At 41.2% G+C, this 18,017-nt stretch overlaps 2 protein-coding genes across 2 annotated transcripts; one reads left to right on the plus strand and one right to left on the minus strand.

Annotated features, from left to right (window-relative positions):
* Positions 1-9,452: 9,452 nt before the first annotated feature.
* ankrd53 (ankyrin repeat domain 53) lies at positions 9,453-13,502 on the plus strand. Its single transcript, XM_026299192.2, has 6 exons — positions 9,453-9,514; positions 9,804-9,891; positions 11,133-11,332; positions 11,493-11,657; positions 11,756-11,876; positions 12,072-13,502. The coding sequence occupies exons 1-6, from the start codon at positions 9,453-9,455 to the stop codon at positions 12,615-12,617; spliced, it is 1,182 nt and encodes a 393-aa protein (XP_026154977.1). The 3' UTR covers positions 12,618-13,502.
* tex261 (testis expressed 261) lies at positions 13,474-17,578 on the minus strand. The gene is made up of 6 exons (XM_026299193.2): positions 17,333-17,578; positions 15,892-15,971; positions 15,619-15,772; positions 15,280-15,347; positions 15,035-15,137; positions 13,474-14,816 (listed from the first exon to the last, which is right to left on the minus strand). Exons 1-6 carry the CDS (start codon positions 17,400-17,402, stop codon positions 14,701-14,703), a joined length of 591 nt encoding a protein of 196 aa, XP_026154978.1. The 5' UTR covers positions 17,403-17,578; the 3' UTR covers positions 13,474-14,700.
* Between the last annotated feature and the right edge of the window lie 439 nt (positions 17,579-18,017).

The following is an 18,017-nucleotide window of genomic DNA, read 5'->3' on the forward strand; positions in this document are numbered from 1 at the left end:
TAGGAAAAATTCATGTGACACACACACACACACACACGCACACACACGCACACACACGCACACACACGCACACACACGCACATTGCTGCTGCCATAAGAGCTACAGTATTATTGTGTATGCACCACTGGAAGTGCCAATTTAATAAAAAATGAATAACCAATGTACACGAAATGAAAAAGAAAAGTACATTTCAGGGGATTTTAAACAACTCTGCTATAGTCTGAGGTGACTATTGTAGAAAAATAATGAGGGGATCAACTTTCACACTTCGTTTTTTTTCTTAAACATGGCATCACAACATAAATTCAAGACAATCAAGTCTTCTGGATATTTAGGTCCATTAATGTTTTATTATAACCTCTCTTGAATCATTTCTCATCTACACTGGTTTGTAAAAAAAAATATTAGCAGGTCTATAGGCAAATAAATTGAGCTATTACATAAATGAATACTTAAATTAGTTTTTTTTTAAAAAATTCTTATCACAAACTGTGCTTGAATTAAAAAATAATTTCCCACAAATCCGTTTTCAAATTAAGCAGAGGGTTAATGCAGGGCTATTAGAAAAATATTTTTACTCAGCATCACATTAATTTAATTTCATGTTTAATCACTCACACCGGAGATGCGAGTAATAACAATAATAATTATGATAATAAAAAAGGCCAATTATCGTGCTCATTCTGTGGTTCTGACTGTGTGATGAATTATTCATGAAATCAGCGTTAACAAGCAGGAGAAAGAAGAGAGCAGCTTGGCCACTGAGGAGAGATTGGTTTACAGACAGGAGACACACTGCTGCCTTTTCTCAGAAGACACACAGTCAGTGTGCAGCTGCTGCTTCGTGGATGCATCAGCACGGATCAGGTACTTTTTAATTTCACTTTAAATATAATAACTTATACTGATAGAATTGCAGTTCTGGGTCTTTTTAAAATTCATTTAAAAAAGCCAATTTTTTCTTACAAATCTGACGTGTTATGGTGCTTTACAAAATTTTTATGTATCTATCATTTTAGAAGTTCACCTCATATTTATAACAGCACTTTACTGAAGAATAATAAACTTATATTGATATATTTCATTGCATGCTATGGTTTCCCAATATTTAATGATTTTCTAAAGATGAGTACTTTTTAATGGCCACATGCACAAAATAAATTTTGAGTATTAAAATATTGATTTAATCATCAACATTATTTTACTCTTCATTCGCCTTGCTCATTTTATACAGGAAAACTTTTATAATTATATATATACATTTTAAGGAACTCCCCTCGTCATGGGGAGGTCTTTCCTGAAACCAACGGACCTGAGGACCCAGAAGCCTCAGCGTGGCCAAGTCCCTGCGTGCGGTGCATTCACAGTTCACAGGCACCTCGACCTAAATGTGATGTGATGGGAGAACCTTTACTGAAACAAACGGGAATATAGTATCAGGGAAGGCTGACCGAGCTGTGAACCGGGCCTCTAACACAGAGCAAATTAACATCAGCAAAAATAGCTCAGCGATTTCAGATCGCTTATGTGCCAGGCAGCAAATGCATCAAGCACGGTTAGGTCATTTTAGCCTGCAGATGTCTAACAAAACAGGGTGACGTGAGAGGGCTCCCTTGCCCGGGCATCATCCTCGAACTCTGACCACCAAGCTGGGCCAGCTCCTGAGGTGCTGCTGTTTAATGTCCTGCGGGCACACGTCCCTGAGTCTGAGCTTTCAGTCCTACTATCATCCATCATGAGATCTGTTTCATGATGTCTTCGGCTGAGCTGAGTAATGATGCTATATTTGCCCCTCTGTCTGGCCGGCTGAAAAGGCAGAGGGGAGAGGCTGCCTTCTATGAATGCAGCTTGATTTTGAGGCCACTAAAGGGCTTCTCCCTGCTGCTGTGCACTGGTTCATAGATCCTGTTTGTGCAAGGTCAACTTCTCCATTACATGACAGTGTGATGTACATCTGCCAAACCAGCACAATCCATCACAGAACACCAGAACCAGTTTAAGTCAGATGAAATTATGATGGTGAAATTAAAGTGTCGATTCACTGTGAGAACTGTGGGAAAAAAAAAAAAAAAAAAAAAATCAACATCTTCCCAATGTTGATTCTCTGCATGTCAAGGCTCCAGCCTCCAGACCTGTCTAAGACTGATCAGATACCAGACATCATTAAAGAAAGTATTCTGACTAGCAACTAGTTGCTGAATGAAGCAAAGTACTTAAAGTCGAAAATTCTCTATTCTTGTCTTTGTAATCTTTCAATGCTGTTCTGAGCTTTGCTTTTTCAGTATTGTCAACCTCCTCAGCTCTCTCCACTACCCTCAGGCTGACCCCAGTTTGATTTTGAGCTCCTCAAATGTGTGAACAGCTGGATATCTAAGCCTCAAATGTTTAGCAGTGTGTGTGTGTGTGTGTGTGCATTTTTGCTGTCTTTCAGACAGATTGCAGTGGTTTAACAGAGGAGCTTAACTGTAAGTTATACTCTAAGAGTAAGGTGCCAAATTGTGAATTTAGATTTAGTGGGAGAAGCAACTTAAGGGGCAAATGTAAAAACCCTAACCCAGCACTAGAAGACATAAATGTTTTTCTTGAAATTTCCCCAGAACAGGGAAAGACAGACATGCGGAGGAGGACGAAGACTGCTAGAGGTGAGAGATTGTCAGTTCCCCTCCCTCCCTTCGCTGCTTCACAGCCCATTAGGTCAGAGCGGAGCAGGGAGCATGGCTCTTAGGCTGGTGGTGTAATATTGGACAGGATATGGCTGAGGGATGGACCGATGAGGTTTTTAAAAGCCTGAGGTGTTGGTTGCGTGAATGGGGTGAAATATCATTTCCTCTCACTGCCTGAGAGCACCAGCACAGTGATATAAAAGCATTCGGCGCCTGGCAGCTGCTGAAGGGTGGCAGCACCTGGAGCAGAGCAGGTAACAGGAAGAACAAACTTCCCCATGTTTCTAGCACATGAAAGATTATATGGCTGTTTTTCTATAGTCTGAGGAATGTACTGTACCTATGTATGTGCTGCTGCATGTGTCCAATAGAGTTTTACATTGCAAGAAGACAATGGTGCCCTTTAACCTGCTCTCTTTGTCCTTTGCTTTTATGGAAACAGCCTCTCAGGCAGGATCTTTTCAGATCCACTTTCTTCTCTGCACATTAATATTATCCGAGGTGAGGGGACACCTGAGAACCAGAGGAGCCAGACTCTGGTCCGGGGTGTTATTTCAACCCTATTTCTTATGGCCAGACTTCTTTTCACACTTTGATCACAATTGTGAAGGCGACCCCAGGTCAAGAATCTGGACATCCCATCACCCGACCACAAGAAGCAACACTGAGCGTGGTCACGGCCCTGAGGGCGATGAAGACGGAGAGCTGTGAACACGTGAGGGGTGCATGTGTACAGCGTCCACACATTTTCAAATTAGATTACACATATAGGAGAACACATATTTACCCACAAAGCCAGTGATAAACAGTATATCTCACACAGCATATAAGCCATATGTTCTAACACACATGCTGAAGCTGATCATAAATGACATGAAGCTGGGTGGATGTCACAGACATGTATCACGTGTTATAAAAGCATAACGTGCATAAAAGCATAAACAGCACAGCAGGTGTCTGCATGAAGACTTGACTGAAAATGCGTCGACAGCCCAGACATGCCAGACGGGATAAAAATCTGCTTCTCTGTGCCCCACCGATGTCGGGAACCCCAGTAAAAGGATCTGGACAGAAAGGGGGGCAGACCTTTGTGTCAGCGCTGTGGGGGATGCCAGGGGAGGTGAGCATCAGACACATAAAGCTGACAGACACACACAGAGACCCGAGGGTGGAAATATGCCCAAGATTGGCTCCTGTTACAGTATCTGAGAAAGTATGTTAACAGTCATTTTACTTCTACTTACAGAAGCTCCAATCGAGATTGTTATCACAGTGAGTCAGATGTAACATGAGATGTGTCACTAATGATATACCCACCGATGACTCCACGCTGCAGTTCCTGTCAGTATAAAACTATTTTAGCTTCTTTCAGCTCATTGTTTTAGTTTTCTCATCTCTAACATTACGTCACTTTCATTGCAGCTTCTTTTTAGATGCAAGCGTCAACACAGAGACGCAGATTTTTATACTGTTTGGCATGTCTGGACTCATTTTCAGTCAAACACCTGGCTCGAGGTTTTGCATGGAGGATCTTTCATCATAAACGTACAAAACATTTCCGTAGAATTTGTGCAAACAAAGAAAAGTCTACCTTTAAACAATTACAGCAGTTGACAAATTATATCGTTTGGTAGAGAATGTTTTATTTTCAGGTGAGTAAAAAACATCTGCAGATGAAAATGGATTCCAGCAACACTTTTCAGTATTCTATCAAAAGCATTTTTTGCTTTTTTCCCCCACTTCTATTAAAAAAAATAATGTCTGTAGCAGAATGGATCATTTGCATTTCCTAATTTCTTCTCATTTCCCTGCACCTCATTTGACTTGTAAAAGTTTTTTTTTTTTTTTTAAAAAAGAACTTTGTTTGAACTTTGTGTCCTTGTTTAACGGCATGAAACGGTAAAAGGCTTTTAACTTCAACGCGAGTGATTTTTACATCTGCTGGGGAATCTCTCTCCAAAATCCTGAACTTCTGAACCCTTTTCATAATCAACCTGATAATGTCAAGCAGAAAAAAAAGTTCACATTTTCAGACTGAAACACTGAAATCTCATAAACATAAATTGATAAATGTACTTGGTAAGCTGTTTTCACACTCACAATAATCAACCATAAACGCACATACTCCCTCCTGATTGATCAAATTTAGATAAGCTGATATTGACAAAGCAACACTGTGATAAAACATATGCATCTGTCCAAACTACAACACCTTTTCAGTGTTCTGGAGTGAATTTAATCCTTTTGGGGTCAATTCCTGTTTCATTTGAGGTTGATAAAACACTCCTGCATCAACACTCCTGAATATCCTGCATCAATAATACAGTGATCAACATGTCATACACAGGGTGCAAGATTACGTCAGTCCAAATGGATTTCATTGTTTCGGCTTGTAGCTGCCGTACTACTGAATTATTTGAGGTGGTAATTAGGTTATTGTGGCTGCTGCAGTGAACAGCTAGCTAGGGGCCAAAGAAACTGTCAGAACACTGTTATTGTATCTTCTTCTTCCTATTATAATACGTGTGCGTAATCTGTGTATATGTTATAAAATTATTGTTTGTGGTGTAGTTCTCATCTCATTTGCATTTTAACATCACGTTACTCCTATCAACACTATGTTTTATGACTACGATCATAGTCATGCTCTTTGAACTACGAAGAGGGACAGCCATATTATTAAAGGTCACAGTGTCAGTGGTATCACGCACACACACACACACACACACACACACACACGAACGCGCACACACACGCGCACACACACGCAGCATAACGGTGAGTGTAACCATGTGTCCTGGTGGCTACATTTCAGTTTCTCAAAGTTTTCTCTTCATGTGAGTGCAAAGCAGTGATCTCTGCTGCTGTCAAAGTGCAACCTCCTGATAGAAAGGACTGAAAATTTGACCTTGTTACTGGTGTTGCTGAGTGAATGATCCTAACAACTTTGCACACAGCCAGAGTGTGAGTTCACACAGCAGCTGCACCAGTAAACTCCCAGGTCACAGCAATGTCCACAACGTTCACGTGGACATGCTTAAACTCAAAGTACCAGCTGAGGACACACCATACCATACACCCAAGATGAAAACTAGGGTTGAGGAGTATACATTAGTAAAATGTAGAACTTGCTTAGACAAGCTTCCCCAAAGCTAGTGACTTGTTCAAAGAAGTGGAAGGTCGTACTAATAGTACAGATTAAAGAGGAACTAAGGTCATGGTGCCAACTTTTCCAGGATGTTCATAACTGCTAAATTAGTAACTTGTACTAAAAAAAGATTGCACTAACTCTACCATATTAAATTTAAAGCATCTCATTTATTCCAACAACTGATAAGGATCAATAGACCAATCAGAGCAGAGTGGAGGTTGATGTTATCAGGAGCACAGCCTATGGCAGATCAGCCTGCAAGATGTGACAACCAACAGACAGACAGATTCCCCCTCAGGTTTGATGGAGGAACCACTTGCCACCTTCTTAAGAGTAATCATGACCAACAAATAAATAAAACTGGACTCGTGTGCCATGAGCTGGTTTGAGCTCTTCCTATGTGCATCTTTTCCTGCTGCTCTTTCATTTCCTTTCCACCCTACCTTCTTAACACTGATCTCCCCTTTCCTTTTCTCACTACCTCAGTCCTTTTTATCTCCCTCTCCTGCCCTCTGGTCATTTCTACTGAGCTGAGATGTGGGGGGGGGAGCTTGAGATTATGGGAAGGTGTGATGGCAAGAAGTCTGTCGGGACCTCAGGCATGAAGGAGCCGTGGGTTAAAAGAGGGAAAGGATTTGAAACACAGAAACAGTTTGATTAATATGTTTCCCTTTCTCTTCATCTACACATTTGTGGACTTACAACTTCAGTAGTTGTTGAAAGTGTCAGAATGTCCAAGGGGGTCGTTGTGGCCTAGCCCTTTAATCAACAGGTGCTAAATATTTGGGAAACGAGGTACTACAGCTGCACACATAACCACATACCTCCTCTGGTTCGGCACGGACATAGTCTACACGTGACACAACAATGCCTTCTAGTTGAGGGTCCCAGGGAGTTGCCGCCTTCCTCCTACTTATCTCTTCTTACTGTGCCATATTTCACTGTCATTTGATCTCCATCCTCACCCTAAACGCGCCCTGGCACTGTGCAGTGTCCATGTGCAGCAATGCTGAGGGAGGTCACCATGCGGTCACTGCGCAACGCCTGCTCGCATTGTGACTTGGAGCTGCACCATGTGCCATGGTGCATTAGCGCGCTGCCGCTTGGCTGAGCATGATGCACAGAGAAAGAGAGAGGAGGAAAAGGGAACATAAACAGGGGGAGGAGCTAAGGGGTTAAGTAAAAGGCAGAAAGATGGGGAAGTAAAAGGGAGAGAAGGGGGATCAGAGGAAGGAGGAAAGTGAGGGCATCAGCGCACTTACACAAGCAGAGTTCAGAAGCTCCAGGGACACAAGGTCCTCGTAATGTACCTCATCAAATATGCAGACATATTAAGTCTGAGTGTTCATTCTGGTATCTACCACCTTCATTTTTCCTTTTCTCTCTCTCTTTCCCACAGTCTCACTTTATTCAGTTCTATACTCCATTACATTTTCTCTCCTCTTTTAATCTCTCACTACTAACTTTCTGCTCTAATATTTTCTCCATAAGAAGTTGTTTATAGATCAACTTGACAGCAGTCCATCACACCATCTTTAAAACCACAAATCAGCAAAGTTCCATTAAGTGAAACTAAAATAACTAAAACAGACCCTAAACTGATGGTGCTTTGGTAGCCAATGTCAATGTTTGAATGTAGAAAGTGATGTTGGTTTGTGGTTTCCCACTTCCAGCCTCCGAGTGCAGGAGAGTTCACTGCAACATAATGTGGACAATTGGTCCACTGCTGGAACCAAGCAGAAGTTTGTGTTGTGCCACTAATAAAAACAGATGGAAAGCGATTTGATGATTTAATGGACCAATGGGACAGTGTGCCGGGAGGCTGCTGGGACATGATCTCATTTTCATCTTCGCCCTAAGCAGGTTTAGACAGCTCCGATCAGCTCAGTGCTAATCTGCTCTCCATCAGCTGGATGTGCTGTAGCTAATGCACGCATGCAGACTGGCTTACACACACACACAATACAAGTCTAGCTATCTTATCTGCGAGTAGGAAAGATTCATTTCCAAGCACATCTGTGAATCTGTCAAACAGTGGCTCTAATTTACAGCTTTTGCTAATTGTGCCCCAGGCCATCAAACATCAGAAAGCTTTTAAGGTTTTAGAGCTTTTATGGTGTAAACTCTTACACAAACTCTTGCATTTCATGGTCACACTGAACTGTCAGAAGAAAGAGGTCATGTCAGGGGTCGTTGTCCAGGGACTTGTCCTGAGAGACAAACATGAAAGAGCTCTACACTGAAGGCTCCATAAAACCTCCATGACATGTGACTGTTTTCTTACTAATACCTCGTGTACGCTAACATGCACACACTAACACTGTATACCCAATACTGCGCGCACACACACACACACACACACACACACACTCACAAGGTTCACATGTACTCACTTTTTTGCAGACACATGCACGTGTTACCAAAGTAGCTGAGTGGCCGTGTTGTGATAAAGGCAAAGGTTGAGGAAGGTCGGAGCTTTGAGCAGGAAACCAGTTTCTGTGGCCCATCCTCGACTCTCCACTGCACCGTGATCACTCTGACTGACAGAGAGTGACAATACTCAGTCACAAACTAAAAGATGGAGGATGGTGCAACAAGAAAACAACACATTACTTAAAGTTTAAAAAAGCAAAACCAAAGAATTTTAACATGCAGCAGAACCTATTTTCTTCTTTCCTTTTCCTTCTTCACCTTAGAAGCAGTTGTGAAGAAAACGCCATTAAAAGGTGTCCTTTAACAAAGCAAGCAGTAAAATACTGATGGCTATAAATGTAAAGTTTCCGAGAATGGGTAAATATACGTCAGTGTTTACCCAGTTAACATGTTGAAGACCAAACATCACACCCAAAAAGTACATTTATATGTGGCTCTGTAAACTCACACTGCAGTATTTCTGTCATGACGCACAATATTCACAGCACATACTGCACATGCCCTTTCAAGTGCAGTCCATCACAGTCAGTTCAGTCTGGGGTTAACTGGTCAATAGCAATGATCAGAGAGACCTGCTGCCTGATGGGATCATCAGTCCCTCTGCCTCACAGAGACAGGGAGATTATAACTGTTCCACTTCATATTAGCCTCATGCATTGTGGCAGGTCTAGGGTCTCTGAGGCCTCCACAGTATTGACACAATTGATCTGCTTCATTCAAGCCAAGTGTGAGCAGAGCAGTCCTAATGCACCGTCAACAGAAGCCCAGCAGAGATGCATGAAGACGGAGCTGTAGGCTCTCCATAGGAGGGGGTAAGTATCTGCAACCATTCATCTTGTGCTATTGAATGTGCTATAGAAGGAAGTGAGCTTTTGTTTTCAGTATTATTCAAGAGACGAACAAACGTCCAGCAGTTACGATGATGAAGATGATGAAGGCTATTCAGTGTTAATGAAATATGATGCATTGTTGTACATTCAACTGTCAAACAATAAAAGAGTTAATATCAGCAGAATCTTCACCAACTACATACGACAGTAAAATACTGAGTTAAAGAAATTGCCAATGGCACAAAGTCAAAGTCTGTCTTTTAAATGTATCAGAAGACATTACTCTAATTGGTCAGCAGGTCAGACACATCCCAGCCCTGAGCGACACGTGCGTTGCCGTAAAACAAAGTTCATCACCTGGTTACCGCGTTTCCATGGTAACCATGGAAGCTGTCAACAAATCCGGGAAACGGAGACATGGGACTTGCAAAAACCGGTGAATAACTTGAAAATATTTAAAGCTTAAACGTAGTTTTCTGTGCATGTAGCCTAAACCAAAACATATGCACACCGCTGCTCTGCTGCAGTCTGTTTATATTATGAGCCATTTTCAACCTTACACGAAAATCGCCTGCGACAAATGTTTGTATTGTAGAAAACTAACTAGCTAATGTCAGACTAAATAAAGCAAGTTAACGCTAGCTTTGGTTTTTATATTATTTGTTGGACGTTTTTAATCTTTTAGCGTTCACCACCATGTTTTTTTTTTTTTTTTAATCGTGTAGGAGAGTTTCCCACAGAGCTCCCCCAGACAGCCACATGTGCCCAGCTGTTGATGGACACATGTGGCTGTCCACATGTGTCGACAAACAGGTAAGTTTAAAAAAATGCTTTCCAAAATCCTAATCAGTAGTTTTTATTTATCAATTGGTCATTGTCAATGTCCTGAATACCTTGTTAAACAGTTATGAACAGTTACCTCCTTTTACATGCCCAATTAAACTAACTAGCTGTTGTACTTACATTCCAAGGGTTATATTGATGAGCTTGGTATCATTGGGAAGGAAACACTATCTAGTTTGTTACTATTCAAATTTGACTTTTGGTAATACATCTGGAAACAGTTTCTACAGCTTCGGGCCCACAGGTGGGCCCTGGGTAATAAAGTGCTCATGTGTGACCTTGTTTTAGTATTGTGAGGAGACAGAGATCATACAATATGATTTTTTTTTTAAAAGGCAAAAAATAAAAATGGAAAAGGTCTTTTTCACAGCAACACTTCCCACAGGTTTCATTAAAAACTGTTGTGATGGTGAGCCATGGCAACCAGCTAACACGGACAACGCCAGGGCCTTGAAACCAAATTAACAAAATGTAATTGGGCCACTATAAATTTTATTATCACACCTGTGACAGATCCACATCTTCTAGCCTGTTAAATACAAAATGGCTTTACATAAACCCTGTAATCTATTACTATTATTACTAACTTCACAGATATTTTTGCTCAAATAAAATGCACATCCATAAAAAGACAAAAAATAGAAATCATCAAGTAAATTGGCATTACCTTAAAAATGAACTTGCATGTCCTCTTTGTCTAATGCCACAGCAGCACAGCTCACTGACAAACACCAGGTGTTGCTCACTGGCTGCAGGAACTGCTTCCTGCTTTGGAAGAAGAAAAGAAAGAGCACAGCACAAAGAAAGACCTTTAATGGCACATTTTAACTCTAAACACAGACGAGAGTCATGACTTCTACAATGGCTTGGATCCATTTGGCCATGCCAGTGAGAAATCTGCTGAGCCTTAAAACCCTAAATGAAATATTATTAGTTACACACGTGCTATGTCAATATGTCTCCTGTGAAAAGGCCTGTTGGGAGTTGCTGCCCTTTCACTTGCCCCTTCCTCAAGTGTACTTGACTGAGGGACTTAGTATTAGCTTCTCTGGTTGAAAGCAGAGAGCTGCCTTGCAGTAGAAATCAATACTGGGAATCCAACATCAGCTTACTAATAGCGCAACAACACAAAATGAGTCTCTTCACAGTTCACTACAAAAAGATACAAACAATGAGTATATGTAAGTATGTATTCATATTTCATCATCCAGGGTCTGCCAGTGCTCCACAAGGCCTGCTTTTATGGCCAGCTAACTGCTGTTCAGCTCCTGTTGGAGTCCAGCCCAGGGCTGCTCAACAGTAGTGCCCCCCAGGGTTGGCGGCCCATTCACATGGTCCTGTCCTCCTGGAGTGCACCCAACACCTCCACCTGTCTCACATACCTGCTGAAGAATGGGGCTGACGTCAACGTGTAGGAGCCTTTTTTTTTTTTTCAGCTGGATGCATGCACACTAAGCTATCAAATACGTCTCAAAATGTGAAGTTTAGAACATATATGATAGTACAAAGTCTTAAGACAATAACGATGCAGAGAAAGTTTTTTTTTTTTTTTTTTTAATGATTATTACCAGTACCACAAACTCAGGGCTGGCCCCGCTGCACCTGGCTGCCTCTGAGGGATTCCTCGAGTGTGCAGAGATCCTTGTGCAGGCCGGGGCTGATGTGTTGGCCAAGGACAACATGGGATTCATACCTCTGGATATGGCCTGCATCTGGAGCCACAGGAAGGTAGCTAGGTAACAAGCTAAAGAAACAGTTTAGACAAAGTGACAGCTCAGTTGAAAAGTTAAAATGTACTTATTTCTAACAGATGTTAGATCCTGCATGTGTTTAGGTATCTGAAAAGCTGCATGTGGAAAACTGAAAAGAAGAATGAAATGGAAGAAAGGAAACTAGTTCAAACCTTATATAGTGATCTCATGGACATGGCCAAACTGAATAACCTCCACAAAAAGGTTAGTATGATGTAAATCCCAAATTCCAAAGTAACACACGAATTGCTAAGTTTAGGAATTTAGAAATTTAACACAGCAACATCAGTATTTCCAGTTCTGTTACACAGAAATGTTGCATAATGATTAAAAAATCTATTATAAGTAATCTCCAAGCAAACATTTTCCTAGTCCCGTTCTCTCTATGTGTGATTTCAGACACTTACAGATAAGAAGATGGCAGAGTGGGCAAACAAGAAAGGGTTTCCCCTCTTAAAGGATTTCTCCCCGAGAGTCCAGGTGAGCCAGTACCACACCGAGTGCCTCTCATCAAATCAGGCCAGCTCAAATCTGAAACATGCTAAGAGCCTGTATAAGCATCAGCCAAAAAGCTCCTCAAAGCCACCTCCAGCCTCAGTCTCCAGGCCTTGGACCATCTACATGGGACTCCAGCCAGATAAACCCCTAGTAGAGCCTGATCTCCGGGACAGTGTCACAGTGTGGAGGGACAGCAGCAGCAAGCAGCCTCAGTACACCACCAAGTGGGACAGCAAACCCCATGCTGCGCCTGACCTACCGCTGGATGTCCTTGAGAGGGTGTTTTTCCCCAGAGCCTTCCCTTCCAGGATCGTCTCCCCTCGGCACTTCGAACCACAGGACATCATAGCAGTCCAGCATCGAGGATGTGCCCAAGGGCGGAGCACTTCTCCATGGACAGAGGTGGCCATGCACCTGGCTGAGGTGCTAGAGCCTGGACACTACTGAGGATCCCACACTGTACTGGAGCTTCAGCTAGTGAATTTGTGTAAGAAATGCATTAAAGCATCAACATCTCGACATTTGGTATTGAAATATTTCATATAGTTTACATAGTTTGGGTTGAGGTGGAAAGATTACATTTAAAATTTATCATAATTAGAGAAATTAATTTAGCATCACATAGAGATCTGGTAGTGTCCACTATACAATCTCACATCTAGAGTATTAACAGGCATAAAAGCAGACCTCACAAAATATCCAGCCACCTCTCAACTTCAACTCAATGTGACAAAATTAAAGATGCCACACAATCCAGACGCTGCAGCTCTAGAAGCAGGGTGAACAGAGGGGTGAGCGAAAGGTGAGAAAACCTCAGTGAAATGGGTCACCTGTCACAGATGTATCCCTGCACTTTCACTCTTCCCCCCCCGGGGAACTGACCGGGATCCAGGTGAAGACTTGTCAACAGCATGTGTGTGTAAATGTGAGCTGTGGCCTGTCAGCTAAAAGTGTGTGTGTGTCAGGGCTTAGTCTTTGTCTTTTACTTCATGAAGCACTTCACACCTCACTGAGGGTCAAAATGCACACTAGCCTCAACCTTGTGCACCCTCTGTGACCGAGCCACATGGGACTTGGATATCGTAATACCTTCCAGGACAAACACACATGACAGAGTTCAGTGTGACAACAGCTGGAAAATCCATCAGGCAGCAAATCAAATTTTATGTTTGTCTGCATGGACGAGGATGCGCACTTGAACATGAACCTGTGAAGAGAACCATTTAATCTGGGTTATTTATACTGTTTTTATTTTATCATACAGTCATGTGAATGCTAACCTACAATAAACCACACTCAGTAATCAGTGACAAGAATTTTACCCTTCCTTTAATCACTTTTATCAAACCACTTTGAGCAGCGATCATACAACACCACCTGTAAATCTTACAGTCATTGCACAGGTTTGATCTTCAGAAATGTTTTCATTGGTCTCTAATGCCAGGTTTACTCAACAATCAATGTACAAAAATCTGTTTCTTATCACTGTGAAATCTTAAAAACAGTCTAAAAAAAGACAGCCAGGTTGCAGATTACATTACTGGTGATATGACTGTTAGATGCAACAAACAAAAACTCTCATAGCACATTGTTCCTGTGACCAAATGTCAATGGTCTATAGCGGGAGAAGATCTGTTGTAGCTCACTAATATTAAAGTAATTCTTTTCTTCTGAAATTGATTTATTTAACCACTTCCACCAATCTAATGCGACAGTGCTGAACATTTATGCCATGTCACACCCAGTAATTACAAAAGGACATTTCCATAAATCAGAGTCAGATTCCTTACAACTACAGACTTCTTTCTCATTTTAAGCCATTTAAACAAATACATCTTTGGCAAACAAATACAACCAGCAGCATTTTTCCTACAACTTGTTTGCCACTTTCAACTTTCCTTGGATTATTTCACACAACAATCCAAGCGTAGACATCAGGGTTAAGCCACAAAGCACCTTTAAACTGTTTCTGCCTCTAATCTCAATTTCAGCTTTTTTCATCTGAGGCAAAATTTTCACTAGTCATAGGTTGTCTAACCTGTCTTTGATATTACTATGCAGTGAAGTATGAAGCCTACAACACAAATGACATTGGACATCATGTCAAGAACAAAACTGATACTGATTAATCTGCCAGACAAAACTATTTGGTGGCTGCTAATGTCAAACCCTTTCAAACCAAAACTTAAAAAAAAAAATCGAGGTGTCCAATGGGACAATAAGAAAGCAGGTACAGACAAGATGCCCTCAGTGAGGTCTCTAATAGATGTTGCTGGACATCAGTAAAGACAGACAGACAAAGACAGATGACCACGGCCTCATGTAAACCCATTGGCTCATCCAGCAGAAAGCTCTGTTCTGTTCATTGGTCCATCCTCTTTGTGTGCTCTTCTTCCCCTTTTGGCCACTGCTTCATCTTAGTCCCATTTAGAAACACATTTCCACAGTTCGTCCTGCTTACCATTAATCTCCAACACATACACACACTCACACACGTCCAACTCCCGAGGCTGCACCGAGTCCAAGCTCCTCAGTACATTTTCTGTCGGCTGGGCAGCACTGCCTCCTTCAGGAAAGAGAACACGAGAAGGATCCCTGACCTCTTCCCCCTTTTTCCTTTAGTGAAGTAATTAGACACCACATCATCTAAAATGAAAAAAGACAATATTTAGTCAATACATTAAACTTATCCCATAAAGGAAAAAAAAACAAAACATCTCCCAATGTGGGGCTCGAGCCCACAACCCTGAAATTAAGAGTCAACTAAATATAACACTGTATCTACACTTTCTCATTTATTACAAAACCAAAAACACAGTCTAAGACATATAAGTGCTGCCAGTTTTCTTTTTTTACTGACCCACCTCCTTGTTGCATGGTTGATGGAAGCACATTTTCCCCTGCTGACAGTGATACAAAAAAGGCAAAGGGGATCACCCACAGGCAGATGGTGAAGTATGCCAGTACCTGCAGAAATTCAGGAATCAGTGAAAAACGATTACTTTCAAAGGAAATGTATGTTCCCAGTTCCCAAAAACATCATATGATTGACTAGATTCATTATAATGCAAGACTTTATATGTGTATCAGAAATATGAGATGAGATTACCTCTGAAAATGGATAATACTCTTGCGCAAAGTACTGGAAGGCCATGTAATGGTTCACCACCACTAACACTACAGAGTGAAGACAGGAACAGTTTTGGAGTAAAACAATACAAGAAAGAAATGCATGTCATTGATAAATAATGTACATTGACTAACACAGAATTAATTTGCTAACTGAAAGACAGTGTCTTTTTTTATAGTTTCACATAAATACCAGAAAGCATCCATGCATAATGTTCCACTATGTTTCATTTGTAGGTGATACTGGTTAGATTTTCTCTATTTTATGGAAAAAAATAAAAAAAGCAAAGAATCTAAAACTAGTGTCTGTCGCACTCACCACAGGAGAGGATGAAGTTAGGGGAGCTCAGCAGTATGTAGGGGAAGGTTTGCAAGAGGCCGAAGTACACCAGGTTGGTGAAAAGGCCGAGTCCCACCATCAACGTTGGGAAGCCTTCAAAAACATAGAGACCTGCTAGGACACCTGTCGAGAACTGGACACAAATAAAGTGAAACAGCAGGTTGGCTCAACACCAGCTAACCACTTCATTTTTATAGTATATTCTGTAAACGATTCATTAAAAAAAGCTCTACATTACATCCACAGTCTTACCAGAATCATGTACTTTATTATTCGACTGGTGGCTACTGTGTATTCTTCTATTAGTTCTGCCAAGTAGTACAGGCCAGCAGCTGGGTGAAGACAAAAATAAGGTGATGAGCTAATAACACTTTAAAATAATCCCTGACACAGGCAATTGTATGTACTCTAATACACTTTTTATTGGAAACCAACTATTATTCAGAGTTTAAAATATGTTATGCTTAATGCTGAGGGCAGATCAGTCCAAACAAAAGAGGTATTGAGATTCAATACCTTTTCCTAGTCAAGAGCAAAGCAAGGCAAGAAAGAGAGCAAATAATATCAGGCCATATGAGTTAAAAACAACCAAAAAGAGGCAGCCACTTAGAACTAATCCAAACGTGTACACCTGAAAATGGCAAAAATAAAGGATCATGGAATATTTTTCATCTAAAAATAAGGCACTTTTGGACTCATTCATCTGCACAGTCCTTGATAAAACTGGCAATTTCCTCATGCTTTACAGACCAGTTGCAAACATTTAAGAGTGATTAGGTTGTTAAAAGAAAACCCTTTAAGACTTTGTTGACCCTTTCTATTCTGCAATACTGGAGCAAACACGTTGGTAACCCAACGAAAACTGATAAGCTGATACATTTTTGAGGGATAAAAACAGTTAAATAAGCTAATACATTCAGGCAGCAAGTAAATATACCAGCAATGAACCTAAACTAGGAGACTGTAGCAAATAAGATAAATCAAAGGTAATACTGGAGTACAGGAGACCCCAGCAGCCAGGGACTTTTCACAACCTGGCAACCCAGTCGTTTTTATTAAATTATATTATTTATGATTATAACTGAGCTCTGCAGTACAGAATTAGAAAATGTTTTAACAATGGACACTTTAATACATCAACCCTTAATAAGGTGGTCATCAATTCATTAAACACGTTTAATACCTTCAGCCAAAATTAACCTGCGCAATTCAAACAACAAACAAATCCAGTTTCTTCTCTTGTGTCAGCTGCTGCCATGCTAATGCTAACAGTAAGTTCATCTGCTAAAATAAAATACACCGACAGCTAAAACATGACTGTGACTGTGAGTTGCCACACCTCACATCTGGTAACAACTGGCAACGTGGACAGGGAGGCTGTTTGCAAGGTTATAGAGCAAACTAAACACAAACTACTTCAAGCTGCTTTATCTAAAGTAGACTAACGACACCTGAAGCATACCATAAACAAACATTTAATCGTCGGTAAGCTAGTTAGCTAAGCAGTTAGATAGCTAACTAGCCAAAGTAGAAATAACACAAGTAATTTCTTTATTCTTGAGACTTTGCATGTCATTATTAAGACAATGGTTTTAATAATGACACGGTTTACTGCCCAAAGTTTAGCTGCTTCACTCTGCCCGCTAGCATCAGAGAGCTTATTAGCACATTAGCATTTGCAGCATGTACTTACCTATCGCTAGAGTGACGAACGATATCTGGATCACCAACGACAGCCAGCTCAGTAAATAAATAAACCACATCTCTCTGCATATGAGACGCAGCACAAGAATATGAAAATAAAGACAGAAATCTGCTAGCTGGCTGCTAATTAGCGCTGGTCGACGGTCCTCCCACTGTTTTCAGCCCAGGCTGAGGAAAACAGAGAAGAAGGGCCAGACTTTAAGAAAAGGCTGCTTTGTTTTGTTGTAGCGCCACCTGTGGTTGGAGGAGAAGTGCAGGGAGCTGATATGTTTAAAAAATGTTTGCTCACTGATCTTCAGTTAATTTACTAAATACAGTGTTAATGTTTATTTACATTTAGTGTGTGTTGCCACATTCAGAAGAGGAGGCCTGATAAAATCCTTCAATGACTGGACTTACAAAAACGGCCTCCTACTGAACACCTCTAAATCAAACCTCTAAAACTGGGGTGCAGACATTTAAAGTGGTAGGTCTGCACCTAAGTGGTAGGTCTAGGTCTGCACCTAAACAAACTGGGCTGGTCACTGAACACAGATGTTCGGGCAGAGACAATGTTTCTTCCTAAGGCGGCCTAGGGCCAGATGCTGCACGTTTCACCAAACTATGAGAGCAAGTCCGCTGTTTTATGCTGCAGTCCGCTGGGGAGGCAGCATAAAATGCACAACGATGGAAGG

The sequence above is a fragment of the Mastacembelus armatus genome, chromosome 18, assembly GCF_900324485.2.
Source record: "Mastacembelus armatus chromosome 18, fMasArm1.2, whole genome shotgun sequence".
Taxonomy (NCBI): Eukaryota; Metazoa; Chordata; class Actinopteri; order Synbranchiformes; family Mastacembelidae; genus Mastacembelus; species Mastacembelus armatus.